The sequence below is a fragment of the Labrus bergylta genome, chromosome 8 (genome assembly GCF_963930695.1).
Source record: "Labrus bergylta chromosome 8, fLabBer1.1, whole genome shotgun sequence".
NCBI lineage: Eukaryota > Metazoa > Chordata > Actinopteri > Labriformes > Labridae > Labrus > Labrus bergylta.
In genome coordinates this window covers 14,184,034-14,211,131 of record NC_089202.1, presented here as the reverse complement: position 1 = coordinate 14,211,131, position 27,098 = coordinate 14,184,034, and the positions used below count along the sequence as shown (strand labels likewise).

The 27,098-nt window shown below is 40.3% G+C and overlaps 2 protein-coding genes and 3 non-coding genes across 5 annotated transcripts; all 5 read right to left on the bottom strand.

Moving 5' to 3' along the window:
• Positions 1-1,060: 1,060 nt before the first annotated feature.
• Positions 1,061-22,664, bottom strand: ncapd2 (non-SMC condensin I complex, subunit D2). Its single transcript, XM_020655755.3, has 32 exons — positions 22,514-22,664; positions 21,983-22,102; positions 21,803-21,878; positions 21,653-21,711; positions 21,375-21,550; positions 20,728-20,873; positions 20,143-20,270; positions 19,911-20,034; positions 19,647-19,794; positions 18,309-18,506; positions 18,091-18,225; positions 17,921-18,008; positions 15,976-16,165; positions 15,721-15,839; positions 14,259-14,465; positions 13,975-14,149; positions 13,665-13,749; positions 13,314-13,450; positions 12,096-12,228; positions 11,669-11,744; positions 11,359-11,574; positions 11,100-11,260; positions 9,765-9,876; positions 9,525-9,648; positions 8,947-9,102; positions 5,558-5,735; positions 5,368-5,462; positions 5,102-5,182; positions 3,886-4,069; positions 3,638-3,800; positions 3,391-3,510; positions 1,061-1,323 (listed from the first exon to the last, which is right to left on the bottom strand). The coding sequence occupies exons 2-32, from the start codon at positions 22,098-22,100 to the stop codon at positions 1,241-1,243; spliced, it is 4,191 nt and encodes a 1,396-aa protein (XP_020511411.2). The 5' UTR covers positions 22,101-22,102; positions 22,514-22,664; the 3' UTR covers positions 1,061-1,240.
• On the bottom strand, positions 17,539-17,846 carry LOC114921491 (small nucleolar RNA U85). Its single transcript, XR_003809786.2, has one exon. It is a non-coding gene; the product is annotated as a small nucleolar RNA U85 (small nucleolar RNA).
• LOC114921492 (small nucleolar RNA U85) lies at positions 18,676-18,982 on the bottom strand. Its single transcript, XR_003809787.2, has one exon. It is a non-coding gene; the product is annotated as a small nucleolar RNA U85 (small nucleolar RNA).
• On the bottom strand, positions 20,985-21,307 carry LOC114921493 (small nucleolar RNA U85). The gene has a single exon (XR_003809788.2). It is a non-coding gene; the product is annotated as a small nucleolar RNA U85 (small nucleolar RNA).
• Positions 22,665-22,808: 144 nt separating the features above from the next.
• Positions 22,809-26,671, bottom strand: ing4 (inhibitor of growth family, member 4). The gene is made up of 8 exons (XM_020655756.3): positions 26,589-26,671; positions 26,068-26,139; positions 25,489-25,655; positions 25,266-25,380; positions 25,033-25,144; positions 24,760-24,904; positions 23,645-23,706; positions 22,809-23,534 (listed from the first exon to the last, which is right to left on the bottom strand). Exons 1-8 carry the CDS (start codon positions 26,623-26,625, stop codon positions 23,495-23,497), a joined length of 750 nt encoding a protein of 249 aa, XP_020511412.1. The 5' UTR covers positions 26,626-26,671; the 3' UTR covers positions 22,809-23,494.
• Between the last annotated feature and the right edge of the window lie 427 nt (positions 26,672-27,098).

Here is a 27,098-nt window from a genome sequence, read left to right as displayed (position 1 = left end):
TCCTCATTGTCTCTGTGGTCTTTCCCAGCATGCCCTGACCTCCCCTCTCGGTTGGATAAGTTACAGTCTGTCAGTGCCATCTGCTCCCTTTCCCCCCGCCGCCAAATTACAACACTAGCAGGAGCTGCATGATCCAACACAGCCACCTCAAAGTTCAGCAGCCACTGATTATTTCAAGTAAATAAACCACAGCAATTAGCGATAGATGTCGGATACACAGGAAGTGAGAGAATATTTTCTCTTGAATATCGAGAGGATGGGCAAGTAGAATTCTTCTTCACCAACTCTAAATAGATATAAACTGGGGAAATTTACTCGTATTTGCGTACCGGACACCCACGGAAAACATTTAACTCCAATTCATCCTCATATAAAAACCTAAGTGCTGCTGCAATCACACTGTTCGCCAGTTGTTGGCAAGTGTCTTTACATAACACATCAATCACAGATACAGAAATGTACCCCTCTCATCTTTTTCGGAGAGGACAGCGTGTGGGAGAGGGAGTAGGCGAAAAAAAGAGAGAGATTAGCGATATGGGAGGGGAGGGGGGGTTAAACTAGCGTGCAGGAGAGGAGGGCTGTAAGAGGGAAAGTAAGCGACGGTGAGTAGGAGGAGGAGGATGGGAGGGAGAGAGCTGAGAGAGCCCTACAAAAGAGATTGATTACAGAAGAGAGGCGGCCAACTAGGCAACAGCAAATGTGTCAGACAGAAGAAAAAAAAAAAGTAAATAAACAAGAAGCAGAAATACTCATTTTGAAATCAAAGTTTCTCATGTGATAAAGACAGAAAACTGATTGTATAGAAGTGTTTTAACAAGTGGAGGAAAATGTAGTGGAGAAGCACGGAGGGTAGTAATACTGTCCCAGCAAGCTGTGGCGATCCATTAAACATCGCTGTCCAAACACAACGGACAAGCAGACATTCAAAGCTGCTTGTAATGACGGTATAAATTCACTTGACATAACCCAGAAGATACCCAGCCCTTCACACATTTGTGCATGTCAGCATTCAGCGCGCAGAGACGGTGAGTGACTCAGCTCAAACAGAGACAGACAGCTGTAGAGTTTTTATCAAAACAACGAGCATGTTTATTAAAATCACCTCGATTCTGTCATTAAACGTCATCAGACTAATGTTACCAATATCTTTAAAAATATACAGAAATTAAAAAGTTAAAATAGGTTAAAATACAAGTTTCAGATAAAAGGAAACAACAAAGAAAGAAAATCAGAAGACAGATCAGTTTCTGAGGCGAGCTCGTCTGGACGTGCGGGCGATGGGTGTGGTAACTTTCGGGGTCTCGTTTTCCTCCATGACGGCATCTGAGGGGAAGAAAAAGAAGATTAGACGTTAATAAAGGAACAAAGGCCACATGATCTGAGACTTGTTAAAGAAGGCAATAGAGCTACAACAACAACAAAAAGTTTCCAGTCTAAACCTTTTTAAAGAGTTTATTTATGTTGCACAGCCTGTTCAAGTTGCTCCTTTATCATGCTTTATGAAGAGGTCCGTACAAGGGGCACAGTCACTATTGGAGCCATGCTGAAGTCTGTAAGTGAGGGAGTCTGCAGGATGGGACAGCTGTCTGACTTTTTTTTTTAAGTTCAAAGTTAAAAAAAACTATTAAAGGAATACTTCACCCGTTGAAACATGAATCTGTATTGACATTGGGTCATATAATGTGAAATACATTTTGAAGTCGGTGCTTTCTTGGCTGAGAAAAGGCAGAAAGTTTATTTTTGTGAATGAAAGACACCAAATCCCAGAATGCACAGCACCGCAGGCCACTCCCACTAAGGTCCTCTATTTCAGAATCAGAAATATTTTATTAATCCCAGAGGGAAATTCAATCGTTACAGTTTCTCCAAAATATACAATATAGCAGTAGAAATATAGTAATAAAAACATTTACAGACATATTTACTTCAACACATGAGGCCATTTCCTCAACTGATTCTGAGATTTCTTCCAGAATTGATCTTGGAAATTCCTGGCAGAAAACAGACTCTATGTCTGTGTCCACAGGCAAACAGTGAGAGCACCGACACTACCAGTCCGCCCCAGCTCGAGCCGGCCCGGGCTCCTCGTCCTCACCGCCGCTGACAGGCAGGCCTTATGTCTCAGCTGATCAGTCGGCAGTGGCTAGCAATATAGTCGCGAGACGGTTGCTGCCAACAGGCCAGTCTGGTGTCGTGGTGGCCCCGGTGGCTAGCGACCAGTGCCGTTATATTTATATTTTTTCGCCATTATCAGCTTTCTCCATAGAGCCTGTTAGCATAGCTTCCAAGCAATATGGCGGATGTTAAGTTTCGATTCTGGGAGTGAGTTCCCACCCACTGATCTGTGATTGGTCTGTAGCGTCAGTGGTCAAAAATATGAGGAACTAGCGTTGTAGTTTCACCCAACTAAACGCAACAGCTTCCAGTGATGCAAAAATCGTCATTTTGCGTCACTGGAAGCTCCTCTTCAGACTTAGAAATACAAAGATTTCCCATCTCAGGGGAAAACGAGGGCGGGATGCACGACCATTCAAAAATACTGCCAGGTTTCTAATGATACAAAGCTAAATGCAAATGGGTGAAGTATCCCTTCAAGTAAAAAAGATGACGATTTTTACGGCTATATTCTCTGGCTGAAGGAATGATAATTATCAAAATGAAATCAAATTTGAAGAAGACTTTGCCGGTAAAAACAATTCACAAAAAGGCACAGTCTCAATAAAATCTTTGTATAAATTATCTACAGTTGTTCATAAACGGTAGATTTTTTTCCCCTGAAAGTTGTTCTCAAATTGATCCCCAGATTGTGGATTAGTGACACAGCAGCACACAGTTCACTGTAATTAAGAGCCACTGGGGCACATCGGTCCTAAATCTTCTTCAGCCCAGAGCTACAAACACCCAGAACTTTGTTGTATTGATCCAAAGAGTAGAACTGACTCGTGATAAAATAATCAATTAATACCTAGAGCAGAAACAAATTTCATTGGTCAAGAACAGAAATCTGGAAAATGTTAGGCAAGAATTTTGAATCTTTTTTTTAAATTTTTGCAAAAACAAAATGCCAAACATTCCCCATTTCCAGCTATCAAAAATGTGACTTTTTGATGCTGTGTCTCTTGTTGTTACTGAATATCTTAAGTCACATTTTTTCCCCAAAGTTTTGAGACGTCATTGGCAAAATGAATAATGGAGTCAGGTAAAGCTGTTCATTAAAATACTCTGATGTTCTTCTGCTAAATTTATTGTAGAATTGTAAAATAATAATTTGTTGTAGCCATGAATAAACAAAGTTTAAATGTGTTCCTTAAATAAGGATTAAGGAGATCTATTTAGGTCTAAAGGAAGTTCTTCAAAAAAGGTAGAAGAATCCTTGAATTAAGCACTCACCCTCTTCATCCTCCTCTTCATCACTGCTGAAGGTGATCACAGGCTTCTTGGACTTGCGAGACCTCTGAGGTGTCACGAAACTGCCATCTCCTCGACTAGAAACTGAAGGCTTTGCTTGACCTGAAACAGAAACATTTTTTATATTTAAAACAAAATAAATTGTTTGTTTTTATTGGTTCAATTGTTATCAAATCAAAAACTTTTTTTTGCGTTTGGACATTGTTTTAGTGAAATCCTGAGTGCTGACCTCTCTTTGACCGTCCTCTGGCTGGCTGCGGTGTACGCATGATGGTCTTCTCAGCGGACCCGCCTTCTTGTGGGTTCTCCGCATCCATCTCTGGACTCTCAACATTCTCCAGGCCACGTGTGTGAACAGCAGTCAGACGCTTTTCAAACTCGTCTACCTGGGCCTGTGGGGACAAGGATTCCATCAGTTAACAAAGACTGCATCCAAATAAATTATACATTACTTTAAACTGAGGATGTATTTTTCACCTTAAACTGGGGTTTGGCCCCGCGGCGGAGCTTGGCGGTGATGGAGAGGAGGGGTTGGTAGACTCCAGGCTCAGTTAACTTGTCACTGTAACACTCCCAGCACTCCTGCAGTCTCTTGAAACCACGCTCACACATGGACAGAAGAGACAGAGACGTGGCCAAGTCACACCACTGACGCTCCGTCCTGAGGAGAGAGAGGTACAATAAGATTCACAGAAACCTGATTTAGAACTACAAAATGCAACGAGTCCAGTCTTTCTATGAGCATCAGTTGCTAGCCCACTATTTATTAAGGTCCATCTGGAAACCTTTGTTTTTGTAAAATAGATTTTGATTGGCAGGTTTTCACACACAATGCCAAACACATGCAACCCACAGCAGTTCACACAGGTAGCTGTAACACACAGGTCGAGGTACGATGTGTGTCCCAGGCTCTCAAAGGTTTACGTCATAAGAGAAAATATGTAGGCTATGCGTCAGCCTCACAACGTATTCCTAGTGCTTAAGAATGCTTTTGTATATTTCGTCACAGACCAATTATGTAAACATGTGTTGCTCCAAATCATGTTTTAAAAATAAAACATTACACAATGGGACATCCTGCAGTAAGATTTTGTGAAGAATGTATGTTAGCTACATTTTAGATGAGTGTTTATGATGGTATAGTGTCATTAAAATGTGCCACTGTTATAGACAACATTTCTCTCAGTGGAGGAGATTGTTTGTAAAATCTCCCGTCAGGCAGCTTTTCCCCCCGTATACTGGATTCTGATGCTCAACAAAAGACCTCATTACTCATGTATAAAGCTTTGCCCTGGCATTTGGACAAAATCTCATTTTCCTGAAGCCCAGATACCTAAATTCACTTTAGCGTTGTGTAATATAAAATGTCCTTCCTTGGAGTATAGATTAAGTATGAGTCAGAGGAAGTCTGGCTAGGCTGCTTGTTCGGACTACATTCCCCAACTTCATGGGAAGAGTGTTTCCATTATCAAATGAGTGAATAAGATGTGATGGGTGAAATGAACTGTGAACTCTTTGATTGTCTTTTTTCTCTCTTCACACCCACTAATTACCCATGCACCCGCCCCTTCATCTCACAAATTGAATACTGCTGCTCAGAAACGAGCAGGAAAACAAAGAATAATAAAGGGAAAGAAAAGTAGCGGGTCAGAGATGTGAAAAAAAAAAAAAAAAGTGGTGGAAGTTTACTCACTTGGCAGTCCTGAAGCGCTGACAGAGTTTCTCCACCAGAGACTCGGTCTGCCTCTCCTTAGTGATGTAGGAGAAGAGTTGTCTGAGGACACAAAAAAAAAAAAACACAGCCTCTAAACAAAGCTCCCAAAATAGAAAAGCTCCCAAGTTTCTTGGGAAAGCTTCCTGAACAAGTCACGATATGAACCTGCAGAGTCGTGCTCAGTATGGAAATGTCCTCTGCGGACAGATGAAACCAGACACATGATGAAAAGCAATGAAACTCACTTCATTATGGTGTTGAAGTCCTCCGAGGTCATGCCTCTCTCTGGGTCTGACAGGCGACTGATGATGTCAGGGAGCAGGTTGTAGATTGCATTGTCCTGATGGAAACCACCGAAGAAAGAGTGAAAACCGTTCTAATTATTCAGTCTTCTTTAAGAGTGCTGGAAGTGTGTGTGCGAGTGTGTGTGTGTACCTTGGAGGCCAGCTCATTGAAGAAGTTCAGTGCCAGGCTGGTAATGTGAGGCTCAGGGTCAATTAGCAGCACGGCCACCTCGCTGACTTGTCCTTTGACCTTGAGGACATCTTTAAGCACCAGCTGAGTTAGAACCGTCACAGCTGTCTGTCGTACTGAAGGCACCTCGTCACTGAGCCTGGACGAGAACAGAGGGTGAAATGTCTGGAGAATTCATTTTCTACCTTCTGTGCGGCTGCACTTTGGACTCATTAGCAATAAATATTAAGTATAGCTGAGGCTGTTGGAAATGTTATTCACTTGAGTCTGGTGCTTGCTCTGGATAAATAGATGATTTTCTGAACTGGATTTAAATGAGTTATGTGGTCGTACATAAATATAATATTCTTCAGTGGTTTGTCTGTTTGGTTGCATTTAATTTATCAACAGTTAACGGTTCAAATTGTAAAGACTCGTGTGGAGCTTTTGCTTATGTTGCCGTACAGTCAATCAAATGTCATTAAATCACACCCACACAGCCCTGATCAATGAAATGGGTTGGTTTTCAGTCAGAAATAATAGATGATCTGAATATATGAGCATTGATACCTGCAACTTCATATCTACAGAGATAGTGGCTCTTCATTACTCCTTGAGGTTTCAGTAGAAACAGACTCCAAAGACATCACTGTAGGTATTTTTGCAACTTTCAAAAGTGTTTTTCATTCATTCAGCAAAATAATTATTAATGCCGCATTTCATAGCAACAATGTTAAAATAGCTGTTGTCACACAAACAAATGTCTAAGTCTTTATGGTTAGATGAATGGACAGTGCAGTAAAAGTCAAAACAAGGGCAGCAACATGTGGATATTGTGACAGGTATATTGGCAATAGGATGGCAATAAGTAGGAATGTTTATATAAAAAAAATGAAGGAAGGGGCATTTGTTGAGTCACTACTATTAAAAAAAATAAAAAATAAAAAATTGGAAAACAAGATTTTTAGGACCTGTCTCCAACTGAAGATTTGGTGATTTGGGTATTGCACTAGGCCATGTTGCAGTTTGAAAATACTTTGATGAAATGTGCAGCCCTAGATATGACTTTTTCATTCTTAGGGTAAAATGTATATCTATACAAATTATCATGCCTACCAATCCAATAAAGCCTAAATATGAATACCCGTTTGTGACAATAGAGGAAAAGATGATAACCAAAGTCTGAACATTTCAGTATTTTGGTCACGATGAACGTTTATATACAACAGCAATCCGCTCAACTGTTGTGCAGATGGACATTTCCAGTCCTGAATCCCCACAGCCAAATAAATACATAAAATGAGTAGGAAAAACATTCTTGCCACCTCCACATTCATAATTTCCCAGTCCTAGTCAGTTAAGCTTTGTGTAAAGACTGGTTCCACCTAGATGGGATTAGTAACCAAAACAACGGTCACAGCCTGGGTTTAACACAATGGCATTGGACAGGCTGTGGCAGGGCAATCTGATAGCATAAGAAGACCAATTTAGTCTTACCCACTCCCAAAACCCCAGAACAAAAGAAACTCATTAACCATTTCTCATTTTTGCCAGAGAGCAAGCCTCTTTGGCAAAGGATCAGACATTTATACATGGGACTTCCACATGCCAATGCAGGGGCTTACAACAGCAACGAACAGGGTAATTAATTCTTAGCACGCTTATCAGGAGGCTTCAGGGCAGCAGCCTTAAGAAGAGTGGAGGTGTTGGTGTGTGGGAGACAATTAGGGAACACTATGAAAGGCTTATCAGGTAGAAAACAGTAGAAGAGAAATGCTGCATTGAAAAAAAGAACAGAATGTTTTACACGTCAGAAACACCTCATTGTGCACTTTATCAGCCCTTATAATTAAAACCACACTTCATCAAAAAGAGCAGCTTCTGCCTCTAAGTTGGCTGCTGGGGAGCAGTGCAACTAAGTGCACGAGAAACAGACAAACCATAAAGTGTTTTGAATGAAAATGTACATAGAAGCATGAGCCCTTTGACCATTGATTTCACTTGATAATAATCCCCTTCTGCTCATTCACCCGTCCTGTGTAATTACAGCACAAGAGTCATTGGTTCTAGTCACAATCTGTAACACACTAATAATTAAGTTGTTCGTTGTCTAACAGCTCTCTTGTCTAAGCCAGTTCAAGTCACCGCCCCAGTTCGGGAGTTGGGGGTGGGTTTCCTGTACAGCCATAAAGCACTTGCTGGTTTCTATGGCAAACGCAGAAGTCAGATATCAGAATTTGCCCGCACAGCTAATCTCAAAGTTTGTCAACCTATCAAGTCATGATGGAGAGAGTTAACTTTTCCCATCTTGTGGCTCAGTGGAGCAAAGTGACAGCCGTTTCACCTCAATGACAGCAGTAACACACTGAGACATGCTGCTGCTGGTGGGATTCAGCTGGAAACCAGCAAAGGGGAGAGATGTTGCCCGTGATAAAATGTCATTCACATTACACCCACTTGGCTAAGCCATCAGGCGTAGGCCGTGCTTTATAATATTGGTTGAAATAACAAAACAAATTGACGTACATGATGATAATGCGTATCTAATGGGAAAAAGAGTTAATGAGCGTGAAGTCTGACTCATAGGATGTGGAGACTGTGTATAAGCCTGCCACGGGCTGCCTTATTTTGGACTTAATTCTCCTCCCCTAATTTTATCTGCATGCTATGTTTTTCAAACACTCACTGCTATGTGAAATGACAAAGAGTCCAGCAACCTAAAGCAAGCAGCTTGTGTGCCGTGTGAGGGTTCGGGTCGTAGGAGAAGGTCAGATAAGGCTGGCTAGGTCAATGCAGTTTCAACGATTTTGCCTTTTTATAAAATTGTTACCAATAACGGCACATAACTTGGTGCTGAATCCTGAATCAATGTCAGATAAGAATACGATAGGGACAGCACGCCAACGGACGTATCAATTGGGCAATGTGATTGTAGGATACACACTGAAGAAGGGGGTCTGTTCAAAATGTCCTTGTGGCAATAAAAGACCAATTGGAGTGCTGTCCTTTGTTTACTTTTATTTTACCATTTTAGCCACAGATCACACCACCACTTACAAATGTTTTAACACAAAAAAATCTCCCCTCCTACAAAACAGATACGGACACAGTTGCTGCATCATGAGCTTAGCACCACCTAAGATAATTGTGCCTAAAAAAGGAGAGATACAACCCAGAGTGTGTTCCCCCTTTATGCAAAATCATACCAGACATTTCTCCAGTGTGTGTACAGGGCTACATGTAAAACAAACTGTAGACACAAGTGTGGCTATGCCAGACTAATAAGCATGACAATAAGGGGATGAGGATCCACTGCTGGGATGAATAAAATGTTTTATATAGTCCTGCTAATTAATCATTCATTACATTACCTGGCATAAAGATTCTGAGTCCAAGGTTCCAAAATGTTTGGAAAACGGACGGTGAGGTCTCCCAGGGCTATTATGGCATTTGCCCTGACCACAGGAAGAGCAGAACGCTCGAGCACGGTGAACATTAGACGGATGTTTTCTTCACAGGCTGATGGGCTGTGAAAACAAATCAAACAATAACTCAGATCAGTCCGAGAAGGGAGAAAAACTACTGAGAAATTAATTAAAAATCTGCATATTTGGAGACATATATTCCTTATATGGCATATTGGTTTGTAGGAGGAATCCCTTCAGGTTGAGACAAGACTGCATTGGGATCCTGTTCACCCTGCACAGGTTCTAACCCCCGAACTGTACATCATCACTTACAGAAATACTGATTTACCACAATGTGTTTTTTAATGTACACAATTTTAATTGAAAGTGTGTGCAGAGAGACTTTGTTATTTTACCTCCACTAATTCACATGAATGATATGGATTGAAGCAACTGCAGATCCAATTAAAATACTTCAACCTTTTTGTTTTAACTAGCTTTCCCTATGAAACAGGGGACTATGAGATAAGACATGTGTCTACCTTATCATCATGAACTGAGAGAGAGCCAGACAGGCAGCTGTGGTGAGCTGTGGGTGGGAATAGCGACCTGGGGAGCTGCAGACTCTCACCAGCAGGGGAAGGAATGCACTCAGCTGGTTCTCCTCTAAACAGACAGAGGCAATAGACAAGTGGGAGGGGAGAGGGTGTCAAATGTGAAAACATCTTGAATGTGAGTTTTAAGGCAGCATATTGTTAGACTAGAAAACAAGATATTCTTACCAGCTAGTAATTCAGTCTCACAGATCTTCCTGATGAGTTCAGCCTCTGTGTCTTCAGCAGAGGCACCAATCAACCCTAGCTCCTCCTCCATAGTACTCTCATTGGCTGTTTGCTGCGAGGAAAACACACATACCGGTATGTATATCAAACCCCAGCTGCCCGCTTCAAGGACAACAGCATCTGTACACAGTGCACACAATCTAACCGCTTTGTCAGACACCAACCATCAGGTTTATCTCTCATTATGGAAGTAATATTTTTGGACTTCTTGTCTTGTAGTCCTGAGAAGAACTGGTACAAGCAGCATAGAATTTGGTCGAGGTTAAGTCAATGGATGGTGACAATAAAAGGTTTGTTTTTGTTTGCCTTTATTACGCCTGCTGTCCATGTTTGTTTACACCCATAACTAAGACAATATAGTGTCCTGCTTTTAACAACACCATACCAAATCTATTTCAAGCAGGGTCAAATTTACTCTTAGTCTCAAAGGGATATTAAATTATACTTCCATTAGAGTTTTTTTAATACGAGGTACTGCCAATATACCTGAAAATGCCACAATAGTGACATGTTAATGGATGGTCTGTCTTTTCACATCACGAATGTTGCATTTTTTTTATGGTTAATACCAAAATAGTCTTGTCTGGGTTCTTTCTACCAGGTGACATTTCATATTTAAGGCTGACGTGAAGAAGTTGTTAATTCCACTCTCTATTAGGTGTCAGTGAAAAAGTAAATGAAAAACAAAAAATGAAACATGTCTTGTGCTAATTGAAGAGATGATTATCTTCCAGTTCCCTGATGGGCTGAACAAATTTGAGCTATCACTCATCTGACTGTGTCACTGATATGAAACTCATCAAGCCCTCCTGTTGGGATTTAACCCCACAGGGGGCTGTTGTTTTGAGTTTATTTTTCATTGTTAAACTAGAAATTCAGCAGAAAAAAAAACACTTGATGATTAAACACAATGATTTAATTTATTATTTTTGTTAAAACCTGATTTTTGAACAAGCTACTGTAGCACTGCATGTTGATCATCAGAGGTGTCAGCCGTAGGTACTGACGCATCGCCGATCATGCTAGTGCACTGATTTTAAAGAGTGTTAGTGTTTGAATACAGACAACTCAAAATAAGGGCTTACAGGACAGTTTCAGTGTGTGCAGTATGAGCTTAAATAGTACTACAACAATTAAGCATGACTTTATTTTGATTATTAAATCCTGAAATTTGAGCATGTGGGACCTTGGCTCTTCTTTATAAGTGTTTTCAATTGATAAGGAAATGTTCAACGATTCGACCCATAAAATTCACCTGTGTGTCATGTACATTACCTTTGCTTTGCTGGACGGGCCTTTTTCCTTCTCCTCCCTCTCCTCCCTCTCTCCTCTCCTCCTCCGCAACTCTGCGCTCACACTGCGCTCAAGGTGCGACACCTGCCAGAAAGCCACGCAGCCACACAGAGCCAACAGCTGGGCAAGGCACACACAGTTCACTGCAGGAGAGTAACACACAACAGAGTACTGTTATAAAGCACTGAGCAGTAGACGGGTTGCACTGTATGAATGTAGACAGATGTAGACAGGGACTCACCTTGTTCACCTTGCTCGGTGGAATCTTGAGATACATCTTGCATTTGGCTAGCATCCTTGTTGACTTCTCCACCTTCTGCAACCTGATCTATTAAGAGGCGAGCACTGCGCTGGATCAGCCGGGAGCACAGCTGGTCAGGTGATTCAGCCAGGAAGTAGATGAGACGGACAGCCTGTTCCATGAAGCTCTGCCAGTAAGGGTCTTCCATCACCACACCTGAAATAGCCACCAATAGACTCAGTCTGAGAAAATGACCAAGCATGGTGAAGGTAAAGACAAAGAAACAAAGCAGAATCTAGTCTAGACTTACCTTCAGCGAGGGCCTGTGTGAGGCAAGTGAAGAGCTGATGGTCCTGTGGTAGTCTGAAGGGAGCACCTTTTGATTGCTGATTGACACAAAGTGCATGTGGTTAACTTTGTGTTAAAGCCCTATGCCTGTTTGACTTTATATTCATCCTTTTAGGATTAATCAGCGGCAGATTGTAGATATGTAGCCTACATTGTAGGAAAGAAATGCTTCACAGCAGGAAAATGCAAACCCATGATGAACTTGTGACACCTGTCTTATAAAAAAGGTGGACATTACCAGTAGTTAATACTGGATGTGTGAGCACTGGATGTGGTTCAAAATGAACATCAGATGTCCGTTAGAAGAAGCATTCAACAGATTGAAGTCAATTTATCCCTCGAGTAACAAATAAAGGTTTAGAAAGCAAACGCAAACAAACCCTTCTTACCCTGACATGGTCGGTGATGCTGCAGATGGTGATGACTGTGTCTCTGGCCAGAAGAAAGTCTTCAGTCACTTTTTCACCCAGAGCCACTGAGCAGAGGGTGTCCAGATTACTGAGGACCACCTCCCTCTCTGCCCTGTAAAGATACACAAAAACAAGAGTTGTATGTCAAGATTTTATATTCCTAAATGTTCATGTGATTATGATCATGAGAATGTTAAGTGAAGTATTAGCATTTCTGTGAGCTGGCCTTGCCATTGCTAGGCTGCTGCCCAGATAATGCATGTAGGAGGATGGGTTAGTAGAAGCACATTAGAATTAATAGGTTATGAATGCTGCTGACTGGATGGAGGCTGCGGTGTGGGTGGACTGCAGATAGTCTCTCTTCACTCTCTCTCCCCTGCGCTCGCTCTTCCCCACAGCAGCAGCAGTCTTTGAGGTAGATTGAGGGTTAAAAAAATATATACATGTATACAGTGAAAGGCCCTGGCAAGGAGCCTAGTTTTACGGTCGTGACTTAGATTACAATGAAGAGGAGCCGAGGACGAGCTTGTTTTCTGACTAATGAGAGGATTCGCTGAATATCAAGTAGCTGAGGCAGAACCAACACGCAAGAGGAAGTGCCTTCATGCTGTGAGGAATAGAGCAGATTTTACATAATGTTTTTTTGAAAGAGTTCTTGCTGGCTGTCAGACAACTTTATGGGTATATTATGAAACGTTTAATTGACCAGAATCCTGCCCATTAGAGTTAAACGGGAGATGGAGTAAACTCTTTAAATCCAGTTTGCAAAGTAGTTCCTCTGAGATCTGTGAAGCTCAAGATAGAGAAAAAGAAGGTGAACTTGTGATCCAAATATTATGACATTAACTATGAAAGTTCTTATGCCACTGACAATCAGCATTGCACCTCAAATTATGTTATAATGATTTATACCAACTCTATTTAAGAAGGATAAGAAACATGAGGTACATTTATGTCCCTGTGAACATTATGTGTACACTACAACCAACTGAACAAACAGGAACACATCGTGATCACTTATCAGACCTCTCTTTATGTTACTCTGCATGGTCAGAGTAGGTGGAGTTGAGTCACTGGCCCAAAATTACCAGCATGTCAAAGGCAAGGAGAGAAAGAAGCTCTCGTCTTTTAATCCTCTTTCCTCATCAAGGTATAAGCAGTTTATTTCTCATGAGCATATCCGAAGTTCTTTCTTACCGTGTGGCCATGCCGAGCAGCAACACTGCAGCTCGCCTGTGAAGGTTATCAGTGTCTCGTTTGCCTGTAAACCTCTCCCACAAGACCTGCACCACAGTGGACTGGAGATTGCTTGTACTGCCAAAGAACTCCTGAACCTGAGGAAACCACAAGAAACATGTTTGATGAAGAGTTCCCACAAGTTGTATTACAAAGTTACTCATTCAAAAAATACAGTCGACAAGCAGGAAAAGAAAGTTCATGATACATTTAAGTCTGGTACGAATGTGTCCTTTACATTCTGCATAGTTGTTTTTTTTCTACTACTGATCATCATATACAGGCATGATCCAAATTTGACAGTTTACTCACTATTTCCTCAAGACACTGGACCGTACCCAGAGATGCATCCATCATCAGTTCAGACAGGCTGTCCACAAGAGTCTGGGCTTTCATCCTAATTAAAGAAACGTGACAGATACTTTTTTAAGATGACAACACGAGCCTAACATTACTGTGATCTTAAACTGAACTCACAATCAAAAAAAAAAAAAAAAGTTAAATATCACATCAGAATAAATGTATTAGTACATAAAACATACATTAAAATCTCAATATATAAATCAATTTTTTTAGTAGGTTATGCACACATCAGTTGTGCGTGTGTGTCACTTTCACAAACCTGATGGTGTCTCCATGAGGGTTCAGATACAGCCTCTTGTAGGCATTAACCACAGCGTCTTTAATTGCAGCATCAGTTGACCAGACCAGAGGCAACATTTTCCTCACCCCACTGACTGAGTTGGCAACGCTGAACTCACATACTGTGACACAAAACTGCACAGCCTCCTGGACCACTAAGACAAGAGAAGTCAATTGTCATATGAAAATAATTGTATATCCTTCACTGATTACATGTTGACATTGTTTTACTCATATTGAACATATCTGTGTATAGCCTTCTACCTGTAGTGGTTTTCCAGTAGAGCATGGAGTTGATGACAGAGATTGCTCTCTCCACTTGTAAGGCGAAGGTTTCTGTGTCCCTTAAATACTGAACCAACATCTCCTGCTTCTTCAACTCCCCATCCTCCCCTTCCTTCTCCCCCTCCCCCTCTTTCTGAGGGGTTGGCGGCAGGTTCTGGCTGAGCTCAGAGGCGTCATCGTCGGTGCCTGAGGGGGGGAAAAAAAAAACCAAGGTTCGTATGATAGAAAATAAATTAGGATTACAAAGCTATACAAGAGAATAATTAAGGAGAAAATTTCCATTGCTGGTCAATTACTCAACACTTCCTGTACAGTAGTTAAGTTCAATCTAATCCTTCTGCTTGACGTGCATGTGAGGAGGCCAGAGAAGTGTCACATTAACAGCATACTAAGGAAATGCCTTTGCACACTTGTTTCCCCATTTCTGCCAGTATTGCAGGCCAGGGCCAAGTGAATCTTCAATATATGCAAAACAATACTCATGCATTTGTTCTTCTGCAGTGCTTTGTCCGTGTGATGCAATTTAGTTTTTGTTTTTTTAACCACATTTGGACTATGACAGGAAACGCGTCACGACATTCACGGCAGACAAACTTCTAAATTAAACAATAACCACCAATCTGGGCCTTCAATAGAAGTTTATACATTCTTATTATTTTTAAGTTGTTGACTGTGATGCTGCTATTGCTGATCTTGTTCCATTCATGTTATATGGCACTTGCTTTCTGTATTATTCAAAGTGCAGAATTAAAGAAGGTTATCCCCCATCCCACTTTATTTTTTTGCATTTACTTTTTCAGAATCGGGTTTTATTGCCAAATACATTTACACTTACAAGGAATTTGACTTGGTGTATTGGTGCTAAACAATTAACACAGAACAATTTAGTTACAGATTATAATTTCATTATCAAAAGAATATGAAAGCTATTTATTTATGATGAACACAATCAGCATAGCAACAGACTTTTAACACGATCTCTACCTAAACTGCTTGAAATAAATTGTTCATATTTTAAGAGGGGATGCCATGAGTCCAATTTTATGTCAACCAGTGATATGAAACAAGTTCATGTTTTATTTTATGTAATGATATAAAACGTTTGTAGCATTTCAACATGTGTATCTGCAATCATTTTGAAGCTGCAGCACAGTGTTGGCGGAGATGTGTCACACTCCATTGTTATGAAATATGTTTGAGTGTTTCATGCTCAATATAACCTCTTCTCACACTCTTGTAAAGGCAACTATTAGAGACAAGTCCGTTTTAATGAATTGAGAGAGAAAGATAATATGAAATGCATACAGTCCAATCAAGTGGAAATATTAAAAACTGACTCTTAAGTGTGTCCAATTTCACTTTCATTAAGACTTACATCCAAGCACTTCTGGTGAGTACGTCTGGATGCAAGTGCATTGGGGGAAGTGATCGCGGGCTTTACCTTTAAAAATCAGAGCCAGCGTGTGCATCAGAGTCTCAGCGTTGAGAGTAGACAGAGAAGCGAACATCTCAGACTCGGGGAAGCAGCTATGGGCTCTTACACAAAGACGCACCGCATTCCTGTAGAAGGGGGAGGAAATCAAATCATGAATATCATCTTGTTGGCTAATTGACAGTGCAGGTGAGTAAAACCCCTCAAGGTGAGTGACACTCGAGTCAGCTTGTGTCCAGACCAACGCTGTTTTTTTACCATCACCTGTACTTGTTGACGCGGAGGTACTGAGCTATCTGCACTGCAGTTGCTCTTTCATCCTCTTCCTCCCTGTTGTCCTCCTCCTCTTCCTCTTCCTTCTCATCTTCAGTTGTGGGCTCTAGCTCTGTCCTGACAGTGACAAGCAACTCAGGCTCCATGGCGGCCCACAGCTCAGATGCTTTAATGACCGCCACTGCATAAATCAAAACATTATGTTAAGTAAAAAGTCAGCCAGGAAGAAAATTAAAAATAATTGACAGAAGAGATTACCAAAGGAATAATTTAGGAGATTGACAGAGTTGTAACAGAAATACACATATGGTTATAAATCTAGATTATAATGTGGCGTTACATTTGGTCATATTTTGTTGTCTTTGTACTCCAGCTCTGTTTCTCTACGAGAAACTGCAGACTACGCTCAAGAAAAAGCTAGTGACAGAACTGCATTGGGTACTGGCAGTGGTAAAAATTTTTATGAATCCTCCTAAAACGAGTGTATTTTACAAAGATAACGTGGGGTTCTGTCAAGCTGTGCAGACGTATAACTACTACTTTAATGGTTCAATGCTGAAATAAATTTTGCTTCATTTAAGTGATTTAAACAACTGACATAATACCGATTTCTATTTTCTACTGACTGATGCTTTCTCTCCGAGTAAGATTGAGAGCGCTCTGTGCAGATGTCTTTTGTCAAACAGTACAATTGCACCTTATTATTCAGACTTCTGACTAGTGCCGGGTGATATTTGGGGAAAGAAATAGCTAAATCTTTTACATCTGTGATAAATGCTGCCATAACAAAAATAGAAAAATCTAACCATGTAAATCCAGTCAGCTTTTTATGTACCTATTAGCTTTGCATTGTGATGGAATTTCAGTATCTCTACAATATTATTCAGCTTATTCCTCGGCCCTGATGACAGTCAGAGCTGATAGGGTTAGCTGTGACTCTGCCAACTAAGGACACTTTGTGTCTCCCCTCACATCTGGATTGTTTGGTAGACTTAGTGTCTGCTCCCGATTGTCATCACATTCAAGGTTTAGGTAGAGTAGGTAAGGTAATATGTCCCTGACTTTAGCGTCATCTTAAACATAAATGTGAAGCCTATGGGACGGTCTGACAAAATCACATGTGTGCTGTTAATGTCAATTGTCTATCATTAGAGAATATTAGAAAGGTGTACCCTGTGTGATTACTTTGTTTATTTAGGAGTGGTAAGTAAACTATTTCTATTAGCTGGTCATCATTTTACACAAAACTTATGGTTTCTCCCAAATCCAAATCTTTAACAGCTATGTTGTTGAGGCATGGCCGTTACACCTGGGTCTCCATCAACAGCAACAGGTAAAAGGTGCACATACAGAGTGAGATTCATTTTTCTTGAAATATAAATATATATATATAAAATGTATTGTGATAAATTCAGACTTTTGCACTGTGATGCATCCTCAGTTTAGAATAAAAAAATAAAATAAAATAAATCGAACCTTGGCTTCATGTAAGAAATGTCAGACAACTTTTAGGCGGACATCTTTCGCTGTGATTTTAAATTAAATAAAAAACTCTGCCCTCAGATTACCAAAGAAGGAACTCATCGCTTACTGAACAGTAAACAGAGCTGGGTGAACTCCTTGTCTATAACACACACACACACACACACACACACACAACAAACACACTGTCAGCTTCATCCCACCATCACTTCACTCTGACTCCAGAGGAAGAATTAGGGTTGGGCTAAGTTACTGTAGGCAGGCCCTTACAGCAGAGCAGGAAAACTCCCCTGCACTGCCAAGATTACCTGCCAGTCATGGCAAGAAGAACCCAAATCTCATTCAGTTAGCTCGTATTCGCCTTGGTCTCATCACTGGGCACACTGTGACTGAACACAAACGTACACACACTAGGGCGTCTATTCAGTCAGAAGATAAGGGGGTTCATCTTCACCTGGTGCTTTCCCTTCCAGTTTTTCCTTCATCTCTCTGAGTTTAGCGGTCTCTTTCTCCAGTGGGTTCTTTAAATCAGCGCTGCTCAACTGAGAGGAACAAAAACATATTCTGGTTCAATTATGAGTCCCGTTTTTCCTTTTTAACTGTGACCATGTTCATGAAAGTCACCTTGCAGCTATAAGGGTTGTGTGCGATGAAGGCTGCTAACAGTTGGATGGCGCTCTTGACTGCATTTATAGATTTGTCCATCAATCGTCCCACAGCGAGCTCCATCACCTCACTGTATCTACAAAGAGGCAGGGCCTAAACAGATCGCAAGTCTTATTACAAACAGAGACATTTAAAATATTAGCCAATAGATACGGTTTAGCGTATTGATTACATACTTTGCTGTTGACGATACGTGTGTAGACCTGTAACACACGTGCCCTGACATGAGAGTGAGTGTCATGCAGATGCTCCTGCAGTATGTCAAAGAAGCGGTCACGGTCAGCTTTACCAGATTCATCCAGCCCGTCACCATACAGCACCCGCACAAGGATCTCTCCCAGCACCTCGCACACAGCGATACGCATTGCATTGCTCTGAGGGGGAAACAAAAGGGGTGGAAATTATTAATTCATCTATCAACAACAAACTCTTTAAAACATCTTAACTGAGTATTAATGTGTGAAGTAGAACTACAAGACAATATTTAAGAAACCTTTTTAAGTGTAAACACATTGATTGAAGTTCAGATGAGTTTTTTGACAGCACCCTCAGATTACCAAAGAAGGAACTCACCGCTTACTGAAAGCAAAAGAGAGCTGGGTGTACTTCTTGCCTCTTACACTCACAACAAACACACACACACACAACAAACACACTGTCAGCTTCATCCCAGCATCACTTCACTCCGACTCCAGAGGAAGAATTAGGGTTGGGCTAAATTACTGTAGGCAGGCCCTTACAGCAGAGCAGGAAAACTCCCCTGCACTGCCAAGATTACCTGCCAGTCAAGGCAAGAAGAACCCAACTCTCATTCAGTTAGCTCGTATTCGCCTTGGTCTCATCACTGGGCACACTGTGACTGAACTCAGAAGAAAGAACGCAGTCAAGCTCTGTGTATGAAAGGGATGTTTCTCTGAAGAATCAGCAGGTTTGTGGTTTTATCTTTGTTCTGTATCCGTTAATTAGCATTTGTCTTCATATTCTAAACTTTGATTACTGATGTGTGTCTTTGAGCTCAATTTATGGTTAATGCAAACGGGCTCTAACATGTTTTCTCTGCTGTAAAGTCAGAGCCGTGGATGAAAATGTTGCAGCTGGTTGTTTGTTGCCGAAGCGGAAATCATTAATGCCCTTTCCATTTAAAACCAACAGAAATACAGGAACCCTTATTTTCTGATTCTCTTTATACACTTCGACATTAAACAAGACAGGATGATAACAGGGCTGAAACAGCACTAAATGACATGGCTGTACTTGACTGCCCAGTCCCCCCAAACTGGCAAATCTAAACTGTAACACAAAAGAGAGGGGATTTGTGGGCAACTGAATTCTCACAAATCGTGAAAACAGCGTGCGCGCTCTCAAAGTGATTTATTTCTTTACAAACACTGACCAACCTTTATCCCATATCAATGTCACAGCACATTTTCCATTTAAAGTACCTACACGTTCTATTTCAGCAGCTTTATATTAATGATTGAATGTAAGCAGAAAGATGTTAAAATGTGCAGTACCTCTCCTTCCAGGTGTGTGATGAGCACACTGATGTTGGGCATCATTAGCTCAGGCACAAGAGTGCCGAGCTCCAAAAGGAAGGATGCAAAAGCTTTCACCCCTGATCCCTCTCTAGCGAGCTCCTCACTTGACTTCTGACCAATCTCCCTGAAGAGACAAGAATAACAAAATGTAATAATTTCTTAATTTGTGGCCCTGGAAACAGACTTCAAAGAGAAATGCTGATAGGAAACTTAAAATGCACATAAGTAATGTTAACTGACCGTATTACTTCGCCTATGATAGCCCTGACACCATATTCGGTGCTCCACACTGACACTGCCTGAGCAAACACGGATGGCAACTGTTCAAAGTGTTGCAGCAACTGGATCACCTTCACACTTGCTCCTGTAAGAGTTATGCAAAGATCGAAACATTACACATTACAACATTACATTCTTAAATAAATCAGGACTCCCATGCCCCAACAGTTCACAATGTGACTGAGAAACTAACCCAAGAGATGATTGTACTTCTTGATAAGCAGTCCCAGAAGGTGGATTATTCCATCTCTGGTGGGTTTGCTCTTGACATGGCTGATGGTTGGGTTCTCAATTAGTTTGTAGCAACAGCAGGTCACACAACTAAGAAAAAAGGAAGCAGAACATAGAACACATTTTTGGTTGTGGTAAATCCTGCACAAAAAATAACTTATTAACAATATTATGTAGCTAATAAAAAATGTTGCACAACAATATATAGATTTTTGATGGGGTTTAAGATTACATATTTAAGACCTCCCTGTACTAAATAACTAAAAACTACTTTTAACATTCTTAGTGATTGGTTTTAAATAACAAGGCTGTGGGGAAATAATAACAATGGAAACCATTTCCAAGATCTTTTGACCCAATTAGATTTGGTGAGGCATAATCAAGGCCGAGGAAAGGGTAGTTTTCACATAAACTCAAATTAAGGCGACAATGCTATCAATGCTGGGCAGAGATCCGGAGAAGAGAATGGGAAATGACACCAGCTAAGTGAATTTAGACCGCTCATCCTGACACTTTTGCCCAGAGCTCCCCATTCTGTAAAGAGTACCTGATGAACTCTTCCTCTACAAGGGAGAGGTTCCAGAGGGAACGGATATCCAGCTGAAGGAGCTGAACAAGGGCCTGCAGCACCGTCTCTCTCTCAGAGTCCCATTGCAGAATTCCTTCTCCACCACCTTTGCCTTTTTTACCTCCCTGTGCAAGACAAAAACACTTTAAAGTTATAACAGTTGGGCTTCAGAGAAACTTGACTCAGATAGTCGACCAAATAAAAGTGTGGATTGACACAATTGAATGCTACATACATGCCCTCAGATTACCAAAGAGTAGTTCATTTCTGTGAGACCAAGTATATAGACCCTTACAAGCTGATACATATACATACATACATACAACAACAGACACAAACAAACATTTGCACATTGTTTGACACCTCCCAACTGTCCAGTCCCATTGCTCTTGGGGAGGCAGACGTTGCAGAAGGCGACAAGTTCACTGTGGATGGGCCCTTACAGCCATGCAATAAAACTCCATCACACTACCAAGACTACCCATCAATCAGCAGGTAAGAGTCCACAATCTCTTGGTCTTAGTAGATCATCAAACTTGCCATAATCTCATCAGTGGGCATTAAAAATGGTTCAAACACAAAACACTTTCATAGGCGTCAAACTGAAAGTTGGCTATAGTTCTTACCTTCCCAGGTGCTGTGATTATACTCTGTCTGTGGGATTCACTCTCAAGGGTCTCTGTTAGCTTGCAGAGCAGGTAGACACTCATTTTAACTGCATTAAGGTTCTCTTTGCGCTCTGCAGCAGAGACAGAGGTGGAGACAAAAAGCGAGGGGAGCGTAGCGGCAAGGCCACTAACCACTGAAAAGAAAAGAAATCAAAAAAAAAAAAGTGTTTTCACCTTCAGCATTTTAGGGGGTTATAATTTTAACAAACTGAGACACGAAAATATAAATGTCTTACCTTGCACCAGTAATTCCAAAGCATCCTCTTTCACAGCCCGCTCTGCTGAGTTGCAGTGCCTGAAAAAGTAAGACAGTCATTTTGAATTATGGGTTTTAATAGCACAACAAAAAAAGCAAGCCATGTCCCAATGAAATGATCAATACTTACTGAAGCACGCTGTAGCCTGTATCAAAGTGCTCCAGTATACACAAAGGACCTTGGCTTCGCAATGCTGCCTTGAATTCTGTGTGAGAGAGAGAGAAGACACTTATGTCAGAAACGGAGCAGCCTAGAGTGAAAATGTGTGACAAAGAGAAAGCCTCAGAACTTTTAAAAGTGACTACTTACTGCTAATGTAGGGAGGAAGCTGTTTTGGGGACACCACATCCTGAACCACGTACTGGTTGATCCCCCCGGTTTTAACCAAGTCACCCACGCACACAGGTACACAAAAGTCCCACGACATGCCTTTCGTCAAGAGAAGAACAAAAACAAAGAAACAATAGGTTTGCCTGCAAAAAAACAATCTGGTAATGTGCCAACTTTCGAGAGCTATGAAGGCTGAACAGAGTGAAAGTATTATTTAAATGTTGGCACAAATCAATGTAAAGTCAAAACCTCGATCTTTTTAAATCAACAAGATTATTTAGTAATTTCTTCAAACTTAGTCTAGAAGCTTAAAATCAATACACAATAATGTAGACGTAGCTGAACACTGAGTGCAGCTTTGTTATTGTGAGCACAGTCCTTGCTGGTTGAGTTAGCATGCTAACTAGCTTCCATCGAGCAACTTTATTAACAGGTAAAAAAAACAAACAAAAAAACCAGCTAAACATAACAAATACTTCACTATGACCGATTTGGAAACTTCATGCTCACCTGTGGCGCTTGCTGCTCCGTCAGCCACGACTTTCTCGTCCTAAAACTTCAGTACAGTCCTCTCTACGTTACCGTGTGTGAGCGGGTTTGAATCCGCAGCTTTTTCAAATTTGTTTGCACATCGCGCCAAAGCCTCGACACTCTGACGTCACAAGGTGGGGACGGTCTCACCAGAGAGGTTTAACACGACGCTGCCACCCATTGGACAATAGAGAACATTACAACATGGATTCAACGCTATCTGGTTAAACTCACATTATGAAGACGTCAGGGACAAAGAAACACAAATGCAAGATTTTTGAGGTAGTAGCTGTATTCAAATGATTGACAACACAAGCACCCCCTCTCCCTGTACCAATGTTTCAGCTACAGAAATGACAATGTTTTTCACTGAATGTCTTACTTTCTATACAGCACTCAATCAAATGTTAAAAATGAAATGGTGAAACTCACTACCACAGTCGACTAATACTGTCATTATGCAGCATTTAAATTCATTTTTTGCCTTCCTGTCATATCTAAATCATTACACTAGTGTACCAAGGCTAAGCACAAAAAACTAACCATTCAACAAAGCAAAAATAATATTCATGTCCAGACTGTTTTGAGATTTACATGTGTATGCTGAATGTCACCTTAGAAAAGTTTAACCATTTAGAGCAGTTTTAGTGTTTACTTTGCACCTGTAAAAAAAAAAAAAAAAAAAAAAAAGTCACAATAAGAGCACCAAAGGGAACTTAAAAAAATAAAGTTAACAGCAAAAGTAACGAAAGAAAAAAAAAAAACAATATTTAAATACATTTGTAACCACTTAGCTCCTTCACACACACACTGCATTAGACCAAGGCAAATTATGTAAACTGAAAGAAAAAGCACCAAATGTTAAGGAAGATGAGAACAAAAATACTAGTAACTAATGAAGAAATATTCCGTCTCCATCTGCCCAGAGTCCATGTTTAGTTCCAGGTTAACCAGGTGTTTTTATTTCCTCTTTCTGTCTTGAGAGCATCGTGGACAATACCTGCATATGAAGGACAACAGTCACAGTATGACATATTTCTACAACAGAAACAATTCATACCTTTATTTGAAACAACATTACAGGGTCCATTTTGTTACTTTCTTTCTTACCATTTGCCTCTTGGTTTTGTTGTCAGGCCGACACAAGCAAAATGGAACCACTCAATGGAGCACTGGAGTAAAGAAAGAAAGTACCGTTAGGTATTCCTGTGAGTTGAGCACTTGGCACTAATGAAATATTGTAAAAAAACAAAACAAAAAAAACCACATCAACACAAATCTTTTATGGTTGCTATGTGGCATCTGTCTTATTAAGCACTTGCTCCAACCTCTGTGACCTTTTACAAAGTGGACGCTTCATGAGACTGTAGCATGTCCTCCCTGAACCCTGAGCCCTTATGGAATTAATTGACATCACCTGGAAAGTGATTAAATGCACAAGGCTGCAAGGGCTCGAAATGGTTAAATACCAATGGCACAGCACTTTGCTGACTTCTCTGTAACCATGACAACACAATGTCATGTGGCAATAGGTATTTTTATTTTACATTTTTTACTTTACTCACTCACAGACATGGCGCTTATATATGTACCGTACATTTCTCCGTTGTGGGTTAAATAGAGGTTTATCTTGTATTTAAAACAGGACTTATATGCTCTCTTGTTTTTTTTTATTGATTTACTTTGGCATCCAGGAAATGTATTTAAAGTAGAGGTGGGTGTGTTTGTACTCACTGTACAGTCAGTATTATTGATAAAGATAAATGTGATAATTTCAAAAAAATACAAATAATTTCTTTGGACAGGCCTTTGAAACTAAATGGCCCTATGATTAATGCATTCTCTGGCTTTGTGTTTTAATAATTGCTCATGAGCTCAATGTCACAACCTTATTTAAAATCATGCATTTAGACCACAAGTCTCTTTCTGTAAAATATTATTTTTCTGAGGTATCTTTGAAAGTTCACAAACAATAAAATTAACTATTTTACGATTTATTTCAACTCACAAGCAACAGGGAACATTTCATTTTCTTTGTTTGGTCCCTGCACCATGTAAAGCACCCTTGGTCCCTTATAAGGCGCTATATAAAGTAAATCTATTAATATTATTTTCTAAAAGGGATTCTAACTTCCACCACAAGAAATTTTAAAGAGAAAAATAAAAGTGTTTTTTAATAAATAAGAATCTCAAGGTATCTTCAGGACTGACTGATCAAAACTCACATCAGTGTTGTCACATCCAATCATCTCGCCGTAAGAGACCTGATGGCACAGACAGTATGTTGGTTCGTTGGGGTCCACCGGCATGTCCAGCACATCAGACGGGTGCACATTCCCAAAATTGGCCGTTGGGCTGTTGAATTCTCCTCTGATGGGAAGACGAATTGCAAGTGAGAAACAGAATGGCTGCCATGATCATAAGTCAAACAACGATGAATAACTTTGAGCATCAAAGTAAACACCACGCCATCATGAGCAGGTAGATGCACAACTTACGGCTGGAGGAGTTTGACTTTCTTCTGTGCAGTCTTGGGACTGCTATCTTCATCTGAGCTCTTCACTTTAGACCTTGTTTTAGCCGTTTTCTTTTCCTTCTGTCTGGAGTCACCTGAAACAACACAATTACTTTTATTATACACTTATTTGAGTATTTCATGGCTCAAACCGTTCGCCCGGAAATAATACTAATAATTTTAAAAAGCTAGCAAATACGATACACGTCTACGCACTTTTCTTCCCCTTGCTTGAGGTGGAATCATAGTCTGTGCTCTCAATCTGCTTTTCTTTCAGGTCAGCCTCAAACCGAGCCAGGTCTGTGTCAAGACGTCTAATGTGTTTGTCAACCTGCAGAAAACAGAAAATCAGCGCATTGATTGATGTGCCAGTTCACGTGTACACACAAATTCTACCACTCTTGGTAATTATAAACCATTCCCCTCTTAAGATACCTACCATCTCATAGGTCTGCATGGCCAGCTGTACCTTATCATCTCCAAACTCTTTGCATTTACTGTAAGACTGCTGAATCTGCCTCAGTATGGACAGCTTTTGCTCTGAGGAAAGAGTCCGAGCGTTGGCTGTGTACTCTTTGGCCAGAGAGTCTATTTGTCCTTTAAGATCTGCAAGAGAAGCAAGGGGCAAAACAGTTCATGTTGAGCTTTAAGGGAAAGATACTGAACACACTGAAACACCACTCAACTTAAACACAGACAAAGGAGATGATAACAAAACGTGTTTTCTTAATAAGTATAGACCGTAAAGGTAGGTTTGTGACATATTCAGTTTTGAACTATTTATCAGTGATTCACAAAACAACATTTTTTAACCTTTAAAATGAACAAATGCCTACTTGTAGCTTCACATCACATGTTTAAGCATTGGTTGTATAAAAAAGGATGACTACATCACAACACAATAAAAGGAAAATCATGGGGGGGAAAGAAAAAAATAATCCTGTATTAGAATAAATTGGATTAAGAGATTTTAAAGAGATAAAATCCATTTAGTGAAGACATTGTTAGATGTTCTCACCTTCTGTGCGTTGATCGAGATCCCGCATTAAATTGAAGTTTCTCTGCAACTCGAATGGCAGATTTTCGATACCTACAGCGAGACAAAAAAAAAAAAAAAAAAAAAAGCCAATTTGCATTTAAAGGGGAATCAAAATGTAACATTCAGGGAAATGAAAACACTCTGGTTGGCTCATCAAACGCGCTGCAATTAACGCTTTGTTCTCGTAAAGCAGTAAACAGGAAGGGCCACACAGAATGTACAAACTGCACTTAAATGAAAAAGTATATTACTAAAGCTTAGTAGCATATATGTGACTTTGAATCTCAAACAGCATCCTTTCTTCACTAAGGTGCGATCTGGTTTCCCAGCAATTAGACTGAGCCCAGACCCACAGACCGCTGGAGTACGGGTGAAGCATTGTATTTTTAAGCGCGATGATTAGCTAGAGCTACATTACAAACTGCAACACTGCCCATTAAAAAAGCGAGGACGGGTTGTGTAATGTCAAACACTTAAAAGTCATGATAAAAAAAGCTTACTGTCCAAATAATGCTCCAAATACATCCCCGCCGCCATCTTAGAAATGTAAACAACACAGCTTCCGGTCCAAAATGGACCACTGTGATTGGTTGTTTCCACACTTTTAACAACATGAGAAGAGAACCGCGAGAGCTGCTTCTTACTAATATGGTTTTCTTCTTAATATTTACAGTCTATGGTATTCTCTTATAGCGGAAAAATAAATATGTTTCATGAGTAACACGTTAAATACATGCAAAGCTCTCGTTTTTTTTTGTTGTTTACATACTAACAAATAAAAACTCTTATTTAAGATAAAATAAGATAAAGATAAAACCATAATACTAACTTAAAAATACTAAATTTCAACTGAACGTAAGGACACATTGAATTTTTAAAACTACAAACAATTGTTGTTGTTTTTTTTTTTTTTTACAGATATCCAAAACTTAAAAATGTCTGTTCAAAACTAAACCAAAAAGTGAAAATATGAATATTTAAGGTCTACATTTAATAAAAGATGGTCAGCT